The sequence below is a fragment of the Zootermopsis nevadensis genome, unplaced genomic scaffold (assembly GCF_977971745.1).
Source record: "Zootermopsis nevadensis isolate Lab colony 2312 unplaced genomic scaffold, Znev_1.0 Znev_ptg000001l, whole genome shotgun sequence".
Taxonomy (NCBI): Eukaryota; Metazoa; Arthropoda; class Insecta; order Blattodea; family Termopsidae; genus Zootermopsis; species Zootermopsis nevadensis.
This window is the reverse complement of record NW_028259133.1, coordinates 17,677,198-17,700,799: the sequence shown is the minus strand read 5'-3', so window position 1 is coordinate 17,700,799 and position 23,602 is coordinate 17,677,198. Positions and strand designations below refer to the sequence as shown.

At 38.2% G+C, this 23,602-nt stretch overlaps 1 protein-coding gene and 1 long non-coding RNA gene across 5 annotated transcripts; one reads left to right on the top strand and one right to left on the bottom strand.

Moving 5' to 3' along the window:
- The first annotated feature begins 389 nt into the window (after positions 1 to 389).
- LOC110830549 (protein SERAC1) lies at positions 390 to 21,726 on the top strand. Of its 2 annotated transcripts, none has more exons than XM_022065613.2 (10): positions 390 to 547; positions 1,991 to 2,086; positions 10,189 to 10,358; positions 11,858 to 12,246; positions 12,700 to 12,842; positions 15,967 to 16,094; positions 17,719 to 17,868; positions 18,794 to 18,940; positions 19,287 to 19,353; positions 20,048 to 21,726. In XM_022065613.2, exons 1-10 carry the CDS (start codon positions 504 to 506, stop codon positions 20,097 to 20,099), a joined length of 1,386 nt encoding a protein of 461 aa, XP_021921305.1. In that variant the 5' UTR covers positions 390 to 503; the 3' UTR covers positions 20,100 to 21,726. The 2 variants fall into 2 exon arrangements, with proteins under 2 accessions (XP_021921305.1, XP_021921304.1); XM_022065612.2 differs by lacking the exon at positions 390 to 547 and adding an exon at positions 878 to 1,425.
- Positions 14,803 to 23,593, bottom strand: LOC110830555 (uncharacterized). 3 transcript variants are annotated; one of them, XR_015534132.1, is made up of 3 exons: positions 23,251 to 23,407; positions 18,437 to 23,044; positions 14,803 to 15,303 (listed from the first exon to the last, which is right to left on the bottom strand). It is a non-coding gene; the product is annotated as an uncharacterized LOC110830555 (long non-coding RNA). The 3 variants fall into 3 exon arrangements; XR_015534133.1 differs by lacking the exon at positions 14,803 to 15,303 and adding an exon at positions 15,371 to 15,385; XR_002543272.2 differs by lacking the exon at positions 14,803 to 15,303 and having other exon boundaries at positions 22,868 to 23,044; positions 23,251 to 23,593.
- Positions 23,594 to 23,602: the final 9 nt, after the last annotated feature.

Here is a 23,602-nt window from a genome sequence, read left to right as displayed (position 1 = left end):
ATCTATTAATAAGTGTTCTTGATGCAGTAAATTTTTGTCCATCTGGCATTGGCAAACTCCCAAATCATCGCCCTAATGGAGGCAGCAAGAACCTCTGAAAGAAGTAATAAACTTCCAGATTACAAGGCACTGCAACGCAGATGACACACGTCTCCCAAATCATGTTTCTTGTTTCATTCAAAGAAATCCTAATACATGTCGCGGACAACTCTTCCACGTAATCTGCGAACGATTTGAAAGAAATTTATGGCTTATGCGATGGTTGACGCTCTTTCAGTGCACTAGCTTACGCCCTGACGTGGCAACAGTAGTGGGCTAGTGGAACGAGCTGCCATCTTTTAGCAGAAATGAGAAACCTGTTTGCTGTGTCTTTATTGGATTAGCTGCGTGTAGGATCGCTGTAGGAACAGAACATTGTGATCGTCAGTATCATGCAGATGGTAGGACGAAGAGGGGGAGTTACGGCTGTCCTCTGTGCTTTTGAAGTGGCATTGAGGGGATAAATGTTCACCTACAGCATGGCACATTTAAACTTCGAGAGTGAAAAGTAAGGGGAAATTTTTTTTTGGTCATATTTCAACGTTTTACTCGGTGCTATAAGTTTAAGGTGCAATGCTTTCTTTAAATTTGATAGTATGTGTACTCTTTCCAGCGAGTTACTAGGTGAAAGAAATGTTTTTAGTTTACATGTGATTCAGGGTAAAAAAGACAAGTCGAAGCGAATGAAACATGTGTTGTTTCTGATGGAAAAATAAATTAAAGTGATTGTTAGGATTTGAAGTGAAGTCTAATTAGTAGTATCATTTGGAATAGAGTCCCTTTGAAAGACCTTGAATTTTACTCATCGTCCGTGTTGATGGAGACAACACGGCGCAATATTCCAGAAGATGTCGCCGTGAGAACATGGATAGGCACCTTGTTTGTTTGTAACGTGGTCGACAGGTGAAAGTAGATATTCTTTTATACGTAATCCAAGTTTACTCCACGTGTGTGTGGTTTATTTACATTTGTTGTGTAAGTGGTAATTGGAATGGAAGCTGTTTAAAGGCATCTGATAAAGTTGTTTATTGTCGCATGAAGGACAGAAGGTTGTGTAGGTGAGATTAGTTGGGAGGAAGCATTGTGGTGATTTCAGATTTTGATAGTTAAAGGAGAGGTAGAATGTGACCTTTGTGTCTGTGGACGAATCATTCGGCACACTAAAAACGGATAGTTGTCAGGTTCTCACAGCGATTGAGAATGAGGACTGGCTGTCTTCTGGGTTGTAGCGCCTTGTAGATGTTTACCGACGTGTCAGCCCAGAAGACGGCCTTTAAAAGAAACCGGACAATTCTTGCTCGCCAGTATCACCATGCCAGACTTTCCACACTCGACCTCCTTACTTGTGACTCGTTATCAAGAAATTAACATAAAGAACCATGCCAGGTAAGTTCGTGAGAGTACTCGGCCAAGTTTCCTGCTCAGCCAAAACTTAGTTGCCCGGATAAAATAATGGTACACTACAACCATGCCTGATCTACAGACCTTACAGAGCATATTTTTCAAATGCGTTCCTCGCCATTAAATATTAATTATTAAATTTGTTATCATTATGTATTCTCAGGACCAGATGAATCTGTTGATAAGTAAAGGCTTTCGTTCAACTGTTAAAACCGAGTGGTAATTATATGTACCACTTTAACAATCAGTATGGGTTTTCTATAATTCACAGTTAACATCGATAATTTCGAAGATTTCTGTCTTCTGTGTTGTAGCGCCATGTAGTCTGGTAGATGTTTACCAACGTTTCAGAGGTCATACTGCCACCATCATCAGGGCGATGAGTAAGCCGCCCGCGAAGAAATCTCATTGACGTTGTACTATAGTTTTAGCTTTACTGAAGTATAATTATAGAATAAATAAGTGTGAGTGTTGATTGAACAGTGTTTTTAGTACAATGTCCTAATAATTTACAGCCCTGTTTGGTGTCGAACATCTGCTTTTGTTTCAGTGTAACCTTGGTGAATAGCCAATGTGACATGAGGGAACAGCAATTACGTGATCGGTCGGAAACTCGCTTCAAGCCCATAAATCAACACGCCGTTTCGTAAGTAAGAAAGACTCCGTAGATGTTATGAAAGAAACTTTTCTACTTCATGCTACAAGAGAGTATGTGGACTGTTTTGCAGTAGCTGCGATTCCAATGGAGGAGTAAGTCCATGTTTGTTGATCATCGCGTACAACTATCGTTAATAAATCATTACATTTCAACAAGTAAGGAAAGTAGTAATAGAACTCGTGATGAATCTTGAAGTCGTGTTATATAATTAATAGGGTTATAGGGACTAATAAATTCGAGAGATTTCTGCGAATGATTTAATTTCGCTTCTATAAAATGATCGAATATCTTCCCCACATCATTCGCGGTCACATTACTGACAAAGCAACCGGAAATAACAAATGACTGAAGCCAGAATGTGTCATTCGTGGGGGCGCTGTACTTAATTTGCAAGAAGCTTGAAGCGAGAGTGTGTTGTAACAAAACAGAGAACTTCGTATTGACAGGCAACCATAAGGATTATCTTTCAACTAACACAACCAAAAGGCAGAATGTTCTTACAACGCCGTTTTCAAGACTAACTGCAGGTCCACTCTGTCTGCCCCTAGTAATAAACTCGGCAGAGTTGCCCTCGGCGTTTGCAATTAACCAGAATCGAGCTCTGGTAGATCACTCAGAAACATCCATTGCATTGTGTATCTGCAAAGCATAAGATATGTATCGTTGAAGATTTTAAATGGAGCTTGCTTTATGTAATTCGAGGGAAAAAGCAGTTTCTTATTCTCCGTAATTTATCTGTAATCACATCCGCAATAAGATGACCCGAAGGTCAGCAGATCTTGCAAAATAAACGAATTTTACGCCAGTTTTTTTTTAACACTGACTACTTGCGCTACAAAAACGAGAATTACTTAATTCTGTGAGGAAACACGCATTTTGACCAACTTTATTGGTCCAAAGAGAAAGCTTGACAGTACGGACTTTTCTCTTTTATTTCCAGTGTTGGAATTTTCGTAATTTGCACGGAAGTAGATTTAGAAATGTCTGCCCTTGGTCGTATTTTACGTACGAACCAGACAATTGTCAACTAGCAGAAGGAATCAGTACAAGAGCCGAGACGCGTCACAGATCCTGCCAGCGCTTAAACGAGCTCAATTGACTTTGCATAGAACTCTTTCCAGCTGGTTGGCGGGGAGAGGTAGAGGACCATGGTTTGAACTCTGTTCTCTGAAGCGTGCCGAATGATTTGTTGAAAAAACAGTGACAAAGCTGTCCTTCGTCCCTGGGCTGTTGTAATAAGCATGTTCGTTGTTGATGTCCTGGATACGGCGTTCTGTCAGATCAGGGTACTACGATCTTCTGGGATGTTGAGCCGTGTAGTCTGGTGGAAAGTGACCGACGTTTAAGAGGTTCTTGCTGCCTCCATCATCAGGGCGATGAATCACTGAGGCTACACGGTGATCAAGAACCTAAAATCTCACTATTTCATGCTGGTATTTTGAAACCTATTGGAAGGGGGCATGTGGTTAAGGGGTAAACTGCCTAATCCTTGACGATTATGATGTTTGCGATTTGGTTTTGTATGTTTTCGACAATGAAATATAATGGTTTCGAACATCGCGGCCGAGAGGTTAGCGCTCCTTCGTCTTCGAGAAATCCAGGATTCCGATCTCGTCTTGGGGAGCGGCTATCCTGACTAAGGGATTTTTGAGGTTTTACTCAATGCTTCCAGGAAAATGTTGGGATAGCGCTTTAAATTAGACCACGACCACTTCCTTCTATATATTCTATGGGTTCATCGCGGGTCTGGAGCGTCTAATATACTGACTCCTGGCTACCTCATGCAGTTTTCTTAAAAAATTTTATCAGAAGTATTTTCAAAGTGTCAGTTGCCAATAGTAGCATTGTACTTGTCGCACGTTCTCAAATAAAAATTCAGCAGAACCACGACTAAAGTCTTTCTATCCTTCGCCAGTTCTATTTCGTCTATCTATTCTTTTAATTTTCTCTCGTTCTGCACGACATTCGGTGGCTTGGAATTATTCTATGGCCTTAATAACAAACCATATTCTTTTGAGCTTTTGAATTATTTAATTATTTATTAACAATTCTGTGTAGTAAAATACAGAGCATTTTGCTAATTTTGTGATATATTTTAAAACAGGCGATATTGTGAATATACAAATACGAAGTAATAAACGTAAGAATTATATATTTTCACTAAGAAGCTAATACATGTCTGTGAGCATCAGAAATATTCAGCAACGCAGCATTTGGCTTGTGTGAAGAAGCAAGAAGCTTCAGAACAAGTGTGAAGAGCGAAATTCTTTTATCAGTAGGAAATTACGTAATAACGTAAGTGTAAGTCCTCTGTTTTCACTCAGTGAACTTTATCCGAAAAAAAACTTCGATGTAGATACAATTTTCTTCTGAAACACAGAAAACTGTGTGTTGTTACAAAGATCAGAGATGTAAAGCCTTGATCCTTGAAGTTAAGGTTATCGACCACAAAGCAGATAAGATAAGAAAGCTAACGGCGATTCTAATAGAAGGTGTTTGCCGAATTCTGATAGAGATGTTATTTTTGTTAAGTCGTCATTCACCTGTTTGATTAAGGATTCAGAAAGATCGATTCGTACTTCTTGAATATCCTAATATAGGGAAAATGTAACAATGGCGAATTACTACAGCGTGTGGTCCATCGTTTTCCGTCCCTCGGTTCAAGAATAGTCTTGCCGTTAGACCTTAGGGTCAAAAATCCCTCCTGGCACTTTTTAAAATAATATTCAGTTTTCATTATCATTAATATTACTCGTTCGGAAATGACGAATTTCCTTAGTGCACGCCCAAATATCTTCATTTTGTGCTGTAACACCTCCGAATACTGTCTGCAACCTCCGCGTTAGTTGTATAGGCCTGTTAGACCCTGCTTCTCGTGTTAGACTATCATCATCATTGGCTCTGGAGGACCAGACCTCCGTATTTACAGCCCCCGGAAGTAGGGTGGCCCAGCTATGTCCTCCGGCACTGGGTAATTCGGGTACCTCGGGGGTGCCAGTCCCCGTACCCACTGATGTATGTCCCTGATGGAATATTTAGGCCTAATGAATAATGAGTTTTGAAAGTAAACGACGGAACACGTGGCACGGGAGGATTATCTCCCAGTGCCCGTATTTTGGGTTGTTGGTGTCAGTCACCACTCCAAATATACTCCATGATTTTTCACGAGGGCGGTTCACATTCGTCCCCGAAGGTTCATCGTTTTTTCTAAGCACCGCTGTTACGAAGTTATTTAATGGGAATTGGCAAGCGACACGATTTGTTACACTCTGCTATAAAAAATATTGGTCAAATTTGAACCGGCTGAGTAACACCGTTTATGAGGCGTGCCTGGGGCTGACATAGCCCAGACGCTCGCTCTGTCTGCACCTGAGGGGTGGTCTTAATCTGACTCAGCAGTTGACAGGGCGCAGACAAAAGGAAAGGGCGAAGTTCTTTGCGTGTCCCATAAAAATACCACGTAGAGGCAACTGTTCTGGTACGTTCATCAGAATTTGATCTTTCACCTGAGATAATGGATGAGATATCATCACTGGAATTTATCACGTTGCGTGAGCGGTTGTGATCGGGGCTTATCCACATGCAGATTACCCACCCAGTCTCTTCCGCGCTAAGAAATGATCTTAGATCTTTATATGTAAATTGCTCGTTACCGTCCGAATGAACGTCAATTGGAAGAAGAAATCTCCCGAATACCAAATTTAATGAAAATGCCTTCGGCGTTCCCCGAGTTGTCACATGGGGACAGACGGATATGGCAAAGCAAAGACAGATTCTGGCATCGTTTATTTAAAAATGACCTGAGTGCGTGAAGGTTTGTGACTCAAAGGAAGATGTGAGCGGAGTTGAGAAACTGCTTCCGTACGAAATTATCACGAGTCGTAATTTTAAAGTTATCGGTCAACGGGCCGTTATCACCAGTTTCATTATTGTTATTTTGCACATTGCACAATTTCCCCTCTTTTAATAAAATTTTTCTCTGTCGGAAGTCCGTCACAAAGTCTGATTAAAGAGATTTTAAAATAATTATTATATTTGTTTACCGTCAAATCACAATAAAATAGTAAGATAAGATAATTAAAATGATTAAAATATCATCTTATGTTCCATATCGAGCATTCGATTTACATCGGAACATTCACAAATACCCAACAAGTACTTAAAGATTTCAATAACATAAATCAAAATATTCAATTTACATTAGAACTTGAACAAAACAACACACTAAATTATTTAGATTTAACTATAATAAGAAAAACAAAAAACTTCGAATTCAAAATTTACAGAAAACCTACAGACACAAGCACCATAATTCATGCCTCATCTTGCCACCCCTTCGAACATAAACAAATGTCCATCAATTACTTACTAAACAGAAAAAAATCTATATCCAATATCTACAATAAACAAACAAATAGAATTAAACATCATCCAACAAATTCTTAGTGAAAACGGATATAATAATCACAAAATAAATAAAAAACCTAATAAAACAATAAAACCTAACGAAAATGAAAACATACAAGATAAATGGGCCACTTTTACATACATAGGTAAGGAAACCAAATTCATAACTAAACTATTTAAAGAAAACAAAATAAAAATTGCTTTCAAAACAAAAAACACGATAAAAAACCTCCTCAAACAAAAACCACCAATAAACATAAACAATCAATATAACTTACCGGGTATATGCAAATTAAAATGTAAAGACTGTCCTTTAACATATATAGGTGAAACTGGCCGCACTTTCACACACACAGATACAAAGAACACATTGCAGCCAAAAAACACAATAAGGACAGTTCTGCATACGCAAAACATATTCTAAATACAGGACATGCATATAATACAATAACAGAAACAATGGACATATTAAAAATAGTACAAAACAAAAAACATAGGAATACAATAGAAAAATATCATATACAGCAAACATTTAAAAAAAACATTTGCCTAAACGATAATAACATTTTTCTTAATAACCAAATTTTTAATGCACTCCAGTACCTTGACCCCAACCCTGACAAACCACCTTTCTCCCACTTACACCGCAGTCAATAACGAACCTCGCTCCGATACGATGTACTTCTGATCTCTCCTCTGAACACATCTGAACCGATTGCTATTATTTATTATTTTAATTCATTTTGTTTTCTATATTCAATCATATTTCATTAATGTTTTCGAATCTTCTACTTCACAGACTGGTATAAACATCAATAACACCACCTCAACAATAATGTTATATTAATAATATCTAGACACAACTTCCATAAAATATACTGAAAAAAATTATAAAATTATAAAATAAAATTGTAAAAAATATAAATAATTGTAATTTGAGTTTAAAAGTTTATAATTTACACCTGATGACGGTTTGATAAACCGAAACATGTTGTGAATGTTCCGATGTAAATCGAATGCTCGATATGGAACATAAGATGATATTTTAATCATTTTAATTATCTTATGTTACTATTTTATTGTGATTTGACGGTAAACAAATATAATAATTATTTTAATTAATATCACAATATGACGCAACTATACTATCTCATAAAGAGATTTTGCTAAGATAACTCTGGAAGGGAAATCTATAGTCCCGAGTGAACGCGCGTCCAAGGCCAGTCTGGAAATAGTTGAGTGGCCGCCTTTAACTATTTGAAAAGAACGCTGGTACTCATTTCTTAGGAAATCTTGGATCTAAACGTCGGTTGTCTGATGTTGGCCGAGAAACGTAAAAGGCTGATGTTTGTAGAAAGACGGCACTAGACCTGTCCTTGGCCACTGACAATGAACAGGATGTGTGGTGAAGCCTTAATAGAGCGCACGAATAAGTCGCGGAAGATGAACTGGCCCGTCCGTTGGTACATCGTTTGCCTGATATCGAAGACGTGTCTTGGTGCTTGAAACTGATACGGAAATAACAACACCTGATGCAGCGTTGTCCAAGCATGAGGTTATTTTTTTTTTACGTCTGGAATGAATCTTTTATAAAAAAGAGGTGGTTGTGAAAGTGACTTTATATGTCAGTTTAAATGACATTTAATGAGGGGTCATTATATTCAATGATCGTGAACAGGGCCACACGTTTCCATACGCAAGATACCACTCGGTTTAATTCAGTTTGCATGATAAATACTTTCACATACACGCTTGTTTTGAAATCGTGTCTCCGGCTGACGCACCTGCTTTCATGGCTGTGAAACGTCACTGGCCAAAATATAAATATTTAGAATGTTTTCCAATAGATAATATATCTGTCATTATTTTGAAATATTTGGTCTAATTTTATTTATATTTTTACTAAGAACTAATATCGCGGTCGAGGGGTTAGAACTCCATATTCGGTAGGTCACGACTTCAAATCTCTGCCTGGAGACCGGTTATCCTGACAGTTCGTGATTTTTGTCTGTCTCTCCACGCAAATGTCGCAAAATAAACTCATAATTGGGTTCAGGGGTCATGTGGCTGTTTGCATCTTTTATCTGAGAAAGTACTCGCCTGATTTTGAAGATACTTGGTTCTGCCGAAATTTCTATTAATTTTATATTTTTAGAAAATAAACATTTTTGTTGTTGATATGGCGTTCAAAACTTACTTAATCAGTTTTCCAAAATGTGGGTCATTATACAAAGCTTTCACACACTACATAAAATCCATTTTTGACGTAAATACGTCTATACGGAGAGGTTATTCGGCAAACAAGTGAAAGGAAAACGTGAAAGGAAAACGTGTAAGATCCATGTCAATTATGTTAATATGGATCGACAACAATGGTCAGCTTCCTTGCATTGTTATGTTACCTAGGAAACGTCATCTGTTTATTCGGCATTGTTGTTAATATTGTTGTAATTAAAGCTAATATATAAACTTCCTTTCCGTATAGACGTATTTACGTCAGATTCTCCGAAACCGTGGTTCCAATGTCAATTTTTCATTACAATTTAAAAACGTTATTCGGAACTCTTTTTGACATAGGCTAGTCTTTATTTAATATTTATACAATGAGAAATACTTTATATGCAGTGCCATATCTAGGCCTATTTCTAGTGCATGATGTTCACTGGGTGTGTCTTAACCGTTATCCTAGCAAGCCACTGTGCGAAACAACTTGGAATTTGAAGTCAGTTCTCTCATCTCATAAATAAAATTACTGATTGTAATTTGAAGTGCCGGAATGTAAAACTGAATATGATTGTCATTTGACATCGCCTGATAAATTATCCACATTACATCTCTCTTAAGGTACAATTTGGCTGCACGCGACAGAGACAAGCGACAGAGACGGGAGACGGACACATCGCAGCTTGTAGCAACACACTTTTGATGTGACGACCGAGACATGCGGCAAAGTGTTTGTTTTCTTTGTTTTGTTGAGACATGCGTTCACATATTCTGTGAAAAATGAGTACAAAAATGCTTCTAAAAAGGTTAATCGAAGAAGATGATGTGTTGCTGTGTTATTTGTTGCGAAAGAAACAAAGAAAACCTATGAGTTCAATATTCAAAACCAGACGCGAAGAAGGATATTTCTGTCGGTGGTCAGTGGTCGGTTTTCTGCTACTAATTCTACCAATTGCTCATCTTGGTCACCAGTAAATTTAATTTCTGTCATTATTTTACTCAACAACACACGTGCTGCCTGAGCCCGTCGCGAGACACTACTGGTCCGAGAGCGGTCTCCTGTGCTTTGTCTCTGTCGCCTGTCTTTGTCTCGCGCTCGTAATTGTACTTCATACGATTGTACAGAGAGCAGACAGGAAGCGACCAGTCTCGGTCTCGTAACTCTGTCGCCTGCCTCGGTCGCTTGTCTCTGTCGCGTGCAGCCAAATTGTACCTTTACGCCGATTATCAAGAAACATCCACATGCCCCTGTGAGGTATGTGAGAGGTGACTCGACCGAGTTTCAAAACTCAGCGGTCTGCGTAAACTAGTAGAAGAAAATGTTAGCAAAATTTTGGGAGATGATCATCACCACTCCATCTTGCATCTGTGGCGTAAGCGTATACAGAAGACACGAATATTATTCTTGATTGAAGGCTTTCAGTGCGCAAACAAGATGTCGTCGGGTTTTCTCGTTGCAGAAAGCTCCGATATGTGACCAGCTACGTGGCAGTGGTGCTGCGGTTGTTGCTGCCCGTGTGTCTTGCCATGTATTACGCATGGCTGCGTAACCAGAGGACCGTCGTGAACGGAGTACGCCAGCAGCTAGGACCTGCAGTGCTCGCCGTAATCTCCCTGTCCTCGATCTCAGGTCAGCTCCTGTTAATGTAGGCAATCCGGTTATGTAGTGGCAGGAGAAGTGGTTTTTCTTCTGACAGGGACCCAGTCAGTGGGTGTGTGGTATAATTTCCCCAGGCAAGAACACGGAGTTCACCATCCACTCCCGTCATGCACTCTGTATGACTTTCAGGGGGAACTTTATCCAAGTTAAAGACTTCCTAAGATTAAACTTCCACACCTTCTGAAAATTGGCACTTCATGGAAGCTTTATGGAGATAAACCTATTTGAATTTATTTACGTTGACAACTTCATCTTCATTTCGTGACGATAGTGTCTCTGCCATCTCTTAAGTTTCCAAGATCGTTATTTTGGTGTCACTGTTGGCAGGAAAAATCAGTCAGTTTGGTTAAAAATTTATTGTGAGGAGCGAGACAAAAGATATAGTCCTTTTTTTTTACTACTAATTTGAATCGTTTGTTGGATGTATCTTTCTAATATTTAAATCTTGAACGAATAGTATGTAAGTATATGTATTTAATCACATTAATCTACATTGTATTGCAAACTTACTAACATTTCTCAGACTGTCTTCGTCTGTGTTTTTGCCGAGTAACCTTGTGGATGTGGTCCGAAGGTTCGAAGCCTTTTGTGGGACTCGAAAGTTCAATGCCGCGTTCTCAAGAGCCCGCTAATGGACACTATCTTGAGAAAGATGAATCCAAACAACATTCTATGTTTTTATTATACTCCCGTTTACACATAAATATTACGTTTTACACGTTCCGACGAAAACTTTGTATTTCTAACCAATCCTATGCATACCACGCGACCTGTGCCACGGTGGTCTAGCGGTTAGAACGCTGGCCTTGTAATCCTGGGGTCTCGGGTTCGATTCCCGGCGGTGCCCGAATTTATAACTTGTGTTGGGCAAGGCCGTGGTCTAGACAACACGGAGTTTTCCTCCGGGGGCTTCCCCGGTTTCTCCGTGGCATCCCAACAATTACTCCATTCACACACACAGAAGAAGGCAATGGCAAACCACTTCTGGATCATCTGCCAAGAACGTATATGAACAGGTCCCAGTCCGAGAAAAGGATGGAAGGATCCTGTTCATATGGACCTGTCGTCAGACAGAACACTAAATATAATAAAGTTTTGCACTGGCGACACAACTGGACTTTTTTCAAAAGCATTTCTTATTCGACTTAATGAAATTGCATTGTCTTGTATTCCGTTTTTTTCTGCTTAGCTCATTTAATGTCAGATTATCACCTACATGGGTCTGGTACTGTAGAATATGCTAATTGTGGTGACTATTGGGAACCACGTAGAGAGAAGTGGTCATGACTCCCTTAAGGCATTACAGCACACAGCCATTTCTAGAAGACACCTGTAAAGAAAGCCAGTCTCCGGGCCAAGAGAATCGAACATGGCACCTCCTAAATACGAAGTAAGAGTGCTAACCACTTCACTTCGACGTGAATGGTGTATGTCGGTTTGATGATTCCAGTGGTATTTCTCTTATTCAGGGTCTGTATTCTTACCATCTTCGAAATTGGATCCCATCCTCCGGACATTCAAGGTAATAAAATTCAGACCACGCCAGCTAGTTGAACAATCTGAGAATACGCAAAGAGCAGATAAAGTGGACACTTCGGAGCCTGAGAGGTGTGTGAATTGTGAAGTGCTGTACGACCCCAGCCCCGAGCAAATCCGCGCAGACGTCATCTTCATCCACGGACTTCACGGGTCCCTGGACAAAACGTGGAAACAGGGGAACTGGGACGTGAGGAAGGTGAGGACTGTTCCCGTCCCCCGGAAAAACTCGCACGACGGGAAGACCTGCCGGTCTCGGTCATCCCAGAACGGAAGCTTTGCGGAAGGGAATGAGCGACGCGTGGATCTGTCGGGAGACAGGGTAAGAAGGCTTTCGTCTGTAGGATTTGAGGTTCTCACGGTTGTCAGTATGAAGATGGCTGTCCTCTGGGTTGTTACGCCGTGTAGTCTGGTAGAAGTTTACCGACGTTTCAGAGGTCCTTGCTGCCTCCATCATCAGGGCGATGAGTCACTTTTTTTTGAAAACCCTGCTGACTTCATGTTGGTGGCAGCAGGTTCTTCCGAAACGCCGGTAACCACCTACAAGTCTGCATGGGATTACATCCCAGAATATCACAATTAACAAACCTTTTGTGGTAACCCATACTCTAATTTCTGTTATTCCAAAGCCATAAACTTTGGATTAAACTACTAACATGGGATACAGTTCTTTCACTGATTTTCTCGTGTACCAAATTAAATATACGAACTCCATGGCGAATGCATCTATGCCAGATATAGAACTATGAAGATGCTGGTGGACCATTTGTTACAGGTAAATAACGAGAGGGAGCCATACTCCACATGTTGGCCACGTGACTGGTTGCCACAGGACTGTCCCGGGGTGCGGATCATTACCCTCAGCTACACAACAGATCCTTACTTGTGGAGACCGCTTTGGATGACCAAACGTAACAGGTCAGGCAGTGTTTCTTTATTTCTTTCTTTCCTTGTGCATGAATTGCTTGCAAAAGAACTGTAAGGCGCTTTATTCTGTAGATCTGCTGAACATCTGTGACTTTTACTATGCAGTACTTGAAGTGGGATTCAGAACCGATCCTGCATGAATGTTGGTAGGTAATTATATAATGAATTAAATTTTCACCTTTAGTGTGACACTTACATGGAATATTAGTCACAATAATCCTAGTTCCAAGCCAAGTGAAGTCGCCATTGCAACAGTTTCATGTTAAAAACAATGGCATTTGAATTGAATTGAATTGAATGTTCATGGGAAGGTAATGACTATTTTCGTTGCTGTCCATCTGCATTATTCATCCTTGAAACTGCTTGAAATATTTATATTATGTGGTTCCCAATGTCTGCACCAAAAGTTTTAAATTTAATATTTTGATCCAGTCCACAAAATGGAGGATTAAATCTTTTACTATATAACATAACAATGGTATACTGTCATTGTTGTTATTATTTTTATTGTTGAAATACCATAAAATTGTGCTGCAGTTGTTAGGGGGATTTCGTATTATTCCATTCCTTCGCACCTGACTTCTAGACCAGTAGCGTTTTTTATATATCCTTGACGTTTCAGTAAGTTGCCCTCATTTATGAACTAACCCCGAGCTCCGAATGTGTTTGGAAAAAGTTGAATGTTCTATAATCTCTGGACGTGAAAACCCGTTTTACATTACCGAAGTTGACCCGTACTTCGATAGCTAATCTACCAGCATAACTTCTCCCACTTGCTGGTTACTTCTCGATTCGACCTTCGGGAACCGGTTTCCAACAAAAAAGCCTTAGGTTTCTTTTTCGTTAGTTCCATACAGGAACTGAATCAGTCGATCATTGAAGAGTATTATTATGCAATATATGCACCAACGTAGTTTCAAGCAGAGGGCAACAACCGAAGGCGATACGTGGTTCGATATCGCCTTTGCATTCACGCCAGAGTAGTCGAAACTGTATAAAGTGGTCGTGAATCATTTTGCCCCTATTTCCAGACGTCTGAAAGACAGGGGCGGGAGGGGGCGCAATCGCGAGGTCCCCATGACATGTATTATGTTATTACCAGACTTAACGAGCGCAATAGCGCAGTTGCTCTTCATTTGCAGTGTTAAGTTGGTAGGGAAACAATTGCATTTGTTCTGATAATCATGGAATACACTGTGGACAAAATACAGATTTATTGAATGTTAAAGTAGGTGTTAATTAAACTACTTGCTTTGGAGGGTTTAGTGAGATTCGTGTTTTACGTCCGTCATAACTGGCAGAGACTGTGTTGTGACCGACTAGCATCAAGTGACTGCTGACAATTACTACCGCTTGGACAGCATTCCTTCATAATATATGACACAATCTACTTCTATAACAAACGTAAGCAAAGGCCCAGTCTCTTCGTATTTTATTAATGTTTAACCTGATTATCGAGACAGACCTCAACTCCATCTGCTTAGTTATGCACCAGGGGCAACTTGGTTTTGCCTTTTCAAGATCAATGTAGTAAATAGTTCCTGCCCTCTCTGAATTGAATCTAACTGCTTGTAGCTCATAACTGACATACATTGTATGTTTCAAAAAATATTTGAAGTTTTCCTTCAAATAAAAACCAACAGAAGTGGTTAAAAATAGATTTTTCTTTAGTTCTGTTCATCCTGGAGTGAATTGGGTATAGTAGCGAACCCTGTAAATTTATGATGATTTTTCAACCTTTATATTCAATTTATAGGTCAGCCTTGACCGCTTCTAAATATGAACTGATTGATTATGCAATGTTCTGATCATATTTTCCAAAACTTCCACTTGCACAGAGACATGTGTCTTTAGTCTTCAGTCAGTGAGGTCATCATGTCACATGAATATGTGACATGATGCTGTGCTGAGTTAAATCATGAGTCAAATTTATTTAAACTCAATTCTTTTCAATTTTGTGCATCAGTTTATTTCTACTCTGTATTTGCCTTCAGTATTAAGTCATGTTTTTTTTTCTACAATGCTTCTTTCCTCTCTAAGCTGTTTAAATTACTATGAATTCAGGGTCTTGACTTTTGAAGCGGTTGGAATGTTGGCTTCTTTTCTTCTAGGCTCTCCAGCTGTTTTATATTCTGGGTCATGATCTGTTATGTTGATTTATTGTTCCTTAACTCTAGTTATCTCCTTAGTAAACATATGCACATAGGGACAATGGCTATACGATTAAGCATTCCACATCTTTTGAATCAAATGTCATGGTTCTTCTGCTTCGTACCTGGAATGTCCTGAATCCAAGTATTAGCTTAAAGACTGAGATTTGTGACGTGGGTCTTGTGCTGCTTGGTCGCGGGGACCGTGGGTTCGAATTCCACTCAAGCCATGGATGATTGTCCGCGTTGTCCTGTGTACAGGTAGAGGCCTTGCGCTGAGCCGATCCCTCGTCCAAGGAGTCCTACCAAAATGTCTATAGATCAAGCCAACTAATAAGTTGGGGACCCGCAAAGGGTACCAGAAAATGTACAACCATTGTTAAACTGGAAAAAAGAAGAAGACTGAGATTTGTGGTTGTCCTTAGTCCCTGGGGTAGTATTTTAAATGAAGCTATGACAACGTTTTCCATATCAATTTGAATTCATTAATCATCCTATCATTTGACCCTACGTAGTCTGGGCTACTGATGTCATTGGCCCTTTAAGCCAATTGGTAAATGTACAGCTGTTTTAACAGTCAGTAATTCTGCATTTTATATGATTTACAATGTAAACAGTGATTATTTACACGAACAGCATTAACAGATGGATCTTCGTAACGGTGAGGTGTTTTCTTTGCAGTACAGACTGAATTCTTTAATAGTATTTAATCAAGCTTTGGCTTTAAAGGGTTAAATAAACCACGCATAAATAAATGTACGTACATCCATCATAATTAATCATTAACAATGATCATGTTATTCACCACTATAAAACATGTGCATGTGAGAAAGTGTCATTAAACTGAAAAACTAAACCAATGATCTACCAGCTATGACATAAATTGCAAGAACTAACGCTGAACTCTGAGTAGTCGCATCGGATCTAAATGTGTTGATCCGTATGCATTGCATTCCGTGTTACAGGACTTGTATGGTGGAGCGGAGTCGTGAGATGATGGATCACTTGATGAAGATAGGTGTGGGCAAGAATCCCATCATCTGGGTAGGGCATTCTAAAGGTGGTCTCTTTGTTAAGCAAATGATTGTTGATGGTATGTATCACTTAATAAGGAATATATTTGTATTCTTTGGCTCTTTCTGCATCATACCACCTAATAAGAATTTCATGTTTAGTTTATATTTTTGTGTTATTGGGATTCATACATCATGACACGTGAGTGACATTTTATTGCACTGAGAGACACCAATACTGTGGTGTTGTAATGTGAGATTTTCAGCTCCAGGGCAATGAGCCCTGATAATGGAGGCAGCAAGAACCTGAAACATCAGTAAACTTCTACCAGCCCACACAGCACAAAAACCCAGAAGACGGCTATTTTTATACTTGGCACCATGAGAACCTCAAATCTCACTTGGTCTTTCATTCCTAAAACACACCCACAGAAAGTCACTAAAATGGGACTACAATGTAAAACAATTTGTCACAAGAAATAGATACATTATATAAATTTGTTAAAACTGTGAGAGGGTGAATTGTATGTATGTAGATGACTGACTGATGCTCATTGGTTTAAATCATGACAGTCCTTGCTATTGTACAAGTAACAGTCATCTAGTATCTTGTTTGAATCCTAATACAGTTTGCATTAACTTCTCATATTCAGAATCATAACTTAGATGTCTGTCTTCTGGGTTGTTGCGCTGTGTAGTATGGTAGATGTTTACCAACGTTTCAGAGGTCATACTGCCTCCGTCATCAGGGCAATGAGTATGAAGATTTCTGTCTTCTGGGTTGTTGCGCTGTGTAGTATGGTAGATGTTTACCAACGTTTCAGAGGTCATACTGCCTCCGTCATCAGGGCAATGAGTATGAAGATTTCTGTCTTCTGGGTTGTTGCACTGTGTAGTATGGTAGATATTTACCGTTTCAGAGGTCGTACTGCCTCCGTCATCAGGGCGATGAATGTTCCAATTGGGTGTGTGGGGCTAGGTTTATAGGAGCCGGACCGTGGGGCAGGCTCCTCCATCCACGGTCCGGCTCCTATAAACCTAGCCCCACACACCCAATTGGCACATTCATCACCCTGATGACGGAGGCAGTATGGCCTCTGAAACGATGGTAAACATCGACCAGACTACACAGCGCAACAACCCAGAAGACAGAAATCTTCATAGTCACTGCTGTGAAAACCTCAAATCATACAAAGATAACTTAGATGACAGACAACAAGCATTTCTGCCAAATTGTTAGCACTCGTGCTTTGTGTTTCGTAGGTCTTAGATTGAAATATCAGCCCAGACACCACCTATCCTGACAGAAGTTTCTCATGGTTTTGTCAGTTCCTGGAGACAAGTTCCAGAATAGTACTTTAAATTAAGCTGTAACCACTTTCTTCCATATCATTTCTAATTCGTTACATATTAAACATCTGATCATTCAACACAATATGGTTTGAGTTACTGACAGCATCATTTAATAAATCATAAATAAATAACTTAATAAATGTTTCCAACCTTCAGACTGGTGGACAGGACTGAAAACATGAACACAGTTTGGAATTTTTTGATAGTATCAAAACTTTATTATACAGAGAAATGTGTATTAATTTTTTCATGTGCATTCACTCAAGAATTTTGTGAGTGTTCATAAAATGAGTTAGTATACACATGAAAGTGAATACATTTTATGGACTAAACTTTTTGCCTGGTTGACAGCATTTGAGAGTGGAGATGACAATCTTACTGGATTTTATTACAACACACGTGGCATCATGTTCTACAGTGTGCCTCATCGTGGATCACCATGTGCGGACTTCAACCTGCCACTGTTGAGACAATCAGTGGAGCTAACAGAAGTACAAAAAAGTAAGTACTTCTTTCCTGCCTTTTTCCCTCTCTGTGTCTGAAAGTGTGTGTCATGAGAGATAAATAAATTTAACTTATTTTAAAAATTGAGATTTTATCAGTACTGATAATTAGCCTTTGCTAACAAACACCATAAAATGCTGATTGTTATATTGATATATAGAGTGCATAAACTCTTAACAATTACAGTTAATAAGAAATTGAGGTGTAGCCAAATTTCAAACCAAAGAACTTTGCATGACCAATGTCATTCCTTACAGGATACTGTATTAGACTAGTTTTTTTTATGCTTTTGATTTTCTTGACAGAACCAGGTAATTTGTTGCCTGTTCAATAGATAATGTTTATAGTCGGTATCTAGCTAGATTTCTTCTGTAATACAGCCATTTCTCTCCTTTAAAAGGTTCAACTATAGAAACTGAATTCTTAAATATGGTTGAAAGCAAATAAAACATGGAATTTTCTGCTCTTAGTACCCCGTCTTTATAGGGTTTTTGCTCTCTATTCTTGCAAAAGGAAATTATTCAGAATATTTGCCAGACGTCCCTGCAATAGAAGAAGACCGTACCTGTGGTGTTGTCTAGAACTGTACATACTGGGATACTGGGAACGACCCGTTCTTCAAGTGCTTCAGCACTGCGGGTCCCAACTTTTTCGTTGGCTTGATCTATAGACAATCGGTAGGACTCCTTGGACGAGGGATCGGCCCGTCGCAAGGCCTCTACCTGTACACAGGACAGACATCCATGGCTTGAGTGGGATTCGAACCCACGGTCCCAGTGACCAAGCGGCACAAGGCCCAAGCCTCAGACCGCGCGGCCACTGCGGACCCCAGAACTGTACATAAAAATGTTTTATTCTACTTGCGAATGCAAATTGATTTCAGCTTGGTGCATTGACACAAAATTTACTTCTGTCTTTGCAGATTGCCGTGAGGTACTAGAACTTCATACAAAGTTTCTGTCACTCATTGATAAGAAGCTGCTGCAAGTTGAGATCTTTAGTTTTATTGAAACTGTTCAAACATTCATGGCCTTTCTTTACATTCAGATTGTGTCCATTGAATCTGCAGGTGAGTTAACCTGATAGCCTTAAAATGGCAAGTGTTGTATAAATATGAAATTAAGGAAAATATAAAGATATACATTTATTTAAAACTTAACTTTAGAATGACCATCTATATATATATAAAACATAATAACTTCCTATTTAATGCATTCTGAAGATTTCTGGGTTGTTGCGCTGTGTAGTATGGTCGATGTTTACCAAAGTTTCAGAGGTCATGCTGCCTCCGTCATCAGGGCGATGAATGCATGACAGAAATCTTCATACTCACCGCTGTAAAAACCTCAAATCTTACATAATGCATTCTGTTGTGATTTCCAATATTATAACTATGTTACTAATTTCATTTACAGATCTTGGGATTGGTGAGCTATGTGGTGCTCCATTGGATCACAGAAACATTTGCAAGCCTTCAAGCAGGTTGGTTTGACATTTTAAAACCACTAAAACATTGTACTGACAGCAAGTGATAACATAAGATGAAAGTAAGTGTGGAGTATGACAGGAATTACTTAAGTCTGAATAATTATGACAATATTTTGACATTTGGTACTGAAGGTTAAACTTGATCATCGGAAGTTTAACCTTCATTGTACAGCTGTAGGGGATTTAAACACTAGTACTACAGGGTTTCAGGCAAGACTTGTGGTGATCCAGATCACATATAAGCATTGATGCAGCAAGTTAAGAATTAACTAAATGTACAGGTTTCAGGTTATGAAGTACTGACCAACAAAGCCAGACAATTTAAAAAGATGAGGGTGTATAAATAACATTGGTTCTGAATAAAATGTAACCCTTTCAACTGTTCATGTAATGAACTGTTTGCAACACTGAACCAAATCTTGTATGGATATGTCTGTAATTGGAAGCCGAAGGAAAAATGTGAGTTTACGCGATTAGCAACAATATTCAACTTCAAGCCATATGCTGTAACATTCCACCTTAGTTGAATTTCCTTGTATTATTGTGTACTGCAACATTTGGTTCTACTGGCTTCATGGAAGTAAATGTAGGTGGACATATATAATTTTCCCATAAAATTGTTTTCTTTCAGGAAATTAATCCAATAGATTTAATACAAAGATCATTCTTTTTCTTTTACCTGTTACAGACAGTGCTTCCTGTATAGAGAGCTTGCCAATCTCATCAACAGAACTGTTTGACAGATTTTCACTACTTAGGACATTCCATCTACTCACTACTCACAGAAGTAAACTAGGACTTGTTTCTTCTAACCCTATATTGTTTCACTATCCTTGTTTTGACGTAAATACGTCTATAAGGAAGGGTCATTCGGCAAAAATGTGTTACGAAAAAGGGAAACGAAAAAGTGTAACTTCATTGTTACGTTACCTAGGAAACCTCATCTGTTTACTCGGCATTGTTGTTACCTATAAAACATTACATTACCTTACAATACATTCAGCTACCACAGACCCATCTTAAACATAACTAATTCAAGTTAAATAAGCAAAGTCTTCATCAAACTTTACTCAATTGTAAAGCGGGTATAAAGGAAATATTTAGAATAAAGCCAATATATAAACTTCCTTTCCGTATTTACGTCAAATTCTCCGGAACCGTGGTTCCACTATCACTTTTTATGTATTTCTTATACATTCAAGTGTTATGCAAGTTTCTTATACAAAATTTGTATTATGAAGTCATACAGGATGGAAAACAGTTGAAAGAAGGGCACTCACTACCAATGAAGATAATTTGTGCCATTTCTCTTCATGTGTGTTAGTGTGAATGTAAAGTTAGGAATTACATTTTAGTTACTTTATAATTGTGACTTTTATTTGAAGCAGTCATGTATTTTGTTTGTTCTTCCACACAATCAATTTTGGCATTTTTAATCGTTTGCTGTACGATCTGCAAGACACCCATTAAGCTTGACACTGAAACAGTGCATGCCATCATCCTAATGAAAAGATTGTGCACTTAGTGAAGGTAAGTTCAGAACTTACTGCTATAAATATTTATTTTATACTTTCCTAACAATAATAACTGTCAAGGTACAGTAGTATAAAGAAATTGATATGCATAAACAGAGTGCAGTTGTTTCCAAAGTGGTGACACTTTAGAGCTGTAAAACTTTATTTTGTTCATATATAGAATATGTAAAGGAATATACATAGTCAAAAATATCTGTCACAGACTTGCATCATCTTGTTCATGGCACTGAGTATTAATTATGCTTATACCAGATTTATGTTTCATAAAACCTGAAATGTTTAAAAGTTTGCTCTAGTAATTTAAATACAGAGACGTATTTACGTCAAGTTCTCTGGAACCGTGGTTCCAATTTTTTCAGTCCATAATCCTGGGAAATACTAATTTAGATCATTATCAACAATTTGTGTATAGGGAAGAGTGCTCGATCAAGTTGAGAGTGCTCTAGGTCTACAGTATGTGGTAACGTGAAGTTCTGACATATCCAAAAATTGTTCATGAAAGTCTAAATGATCATTACGTAGAATTGGGGGTTCAAATTGGAAAAATGTGCTGTTGAACCAAAAATGCTTGATACTAAGGTTTGATATATGTTCTTTACGTACCACTGTTGTGAAAAGCTGCAGTTACCACTGAATATATTACATTCCAACTTGTTGCATTTGTTTTGTCCTTCAGTTTAATTCAGAGGTATTTATTATTGTATCTTTTCAGTAATGAATTATTTGAAGTAATTAAACCTATGAACAACCTCATTCATTCCAAAAAATGCATTTTGACATCTTTAATATTTAAATATAAAATAGAATAAATTAAGAAACAATGCAATTTTTATTTAAGTCTTTAATTTATTTACCCTATATTCCTCAATAATATGTTTACAAAAGTGAATGTATACCTTCCATGAGAGTTTGTGAGTCAGTATGAAAATACTGAAGAGAAGAAAAAGTGTTCCTCCATTTGTTCTGTTTTTCACCTTTCTTTATGAAATTAATTAAACTGAAGCTTGTGTTGTTGTGACTGCACAGCTGTAATATGTATATTATTGCTCCCAGTTCTGATAAATCAGAACATGCAAATATTGATTGGAATTAATTTTATCAGCATTCCCATACTAACCACCAGCACAACTTATCACTCTAGGAACCAAGATTGAATAGATTAGGATTTATTTACAGTCCATACATTGATCATACTACAAGCCAAGTATGTGGAACATGTAATATGAATACAATACGTATGTTGGTACAAATACAAATTCAAATATGAATACATAGTTACAGATATTTAGTGTGTAATAGTTCTCAGTTGAAGTAACTTCCGCATTGTTGGCATGTGTCAAAAGATGATATTTTAATGTTTGTTTAAATATCTGTATCAAATCTGATTACCATGAATCATGTGTTTGGCTTATAGCTGTGAAGCATGGCAACTTTTCTCTGAAATAAACTACTATCACTAGAAAAATACCTGAAGTTACTCTTCTTGGCCAACTAACTCATTCATTGGAACACAGTCGTTCTGAAAGAGCTAATAGTACTTGTTCAAGAACTTCCTTCATTACAATATTTACAAGGGCCCACCATTGAACCATATCCTGCAACATAAATCCTTTCTCATACCCTGCCTCGTGAATATCCATTAAATATTAGTCTGTCCAAGTCTATGTGTTCCAAGGCTGTGTTTATTAACCCTGGAATACTACACTTATAAATAATCCTTGTAATACTATACTGGGGAACAATATTTCAATGACAAGGAGATATATAGTTTGAACAGACAACTTTTATTGATTCACGAACTTTCTTATACGTAATAATTAATGATATTTTAGTATTTATTTAACATAATTTATGAGCAGTTAGGGCACAAACACACTTTGTGGGCATTGCAGACAAGTCGACAACACTTTTGACATTTGACTGTTGTTTTTCTGTCATTTTTCCTGGGGCAAACACATCGGCTCGAAATAGCAGTGTTGGTAGTGTATACTTAGTCAATTGAATTTCATCGTCTGCTACCACATCTTCCTCAATATGGTCTTCATCACTGCACTCTTCTTCTTCATGCAAATCTTCATCATCATCTTTCTCAAAGAGAGTTCGCAAAATCTCTTTTTCACTCAGGGACTTATTTTCCATTTTCTTCTAAACTAAAAAGAAAGTTTCGTGCATCAAATGTGCTTTCTACAACAAAGTCATGACCCCGGCAAAAAGCGCTCTTATTTACTCTGTAATGAACACATAACCATTCTTTTATACTTGTGTACATGTTTCCATGTTGTTTCATATATATCCTTAGTCAACTGTGATTATAATAATGAAATAAAATTAAAATATCATTCACAGTTTTACTTACCTAAATACTACACTGGGGTATACAGTTCCCCAACAATGCTAATGGACAAGAACACAACCACTTCAAAACATGTTCAAACCTATTGGTCTGATATGAGAATACAGGGAAGGAAAACGTAGGCAGTGCTGCCATGTCTTGACAGCACCTGAAAGAAAATCGGTTGGGGAATCCAGTACCCTACCATAGTATTCCAGGGTTAAATATGATTACTCTTTGCGAACAATGCAACATGTAACATCGACAAAATACATAATTTGGTTAATATTTTAATTGCATTTGCATGGAATTTTGTTCACCTTTGTAAAAGTTTCTTACTTTATTGCTTACGATATACTACTTTAAGATAATAATG

Bases quoted from the DNA above. Each gene is read 5' to 3' on its own strand.
- LOC110830549 (XM_022065612.2), top strand. From the start codon at position 1,352: ATGCCAGACTTTCCACACTCGACCTCCTTACTTGTGACTCGTTATCAA. The intron at 1,426-1,990 runs GTAAGTTCGTGA...CTTTTGTTTCAG, and splicing joins AACATAAAGAACCATGCCAG to TGTAACCTTGGTGAATAGCC. The intron at 18,941-19,286 runs GTGAGTTAACCT...TTTCATTTACAG, and splicing joins TGTGTCCATTGAATCTGCAG to ATCTTGGGATTGGTGAGCTA.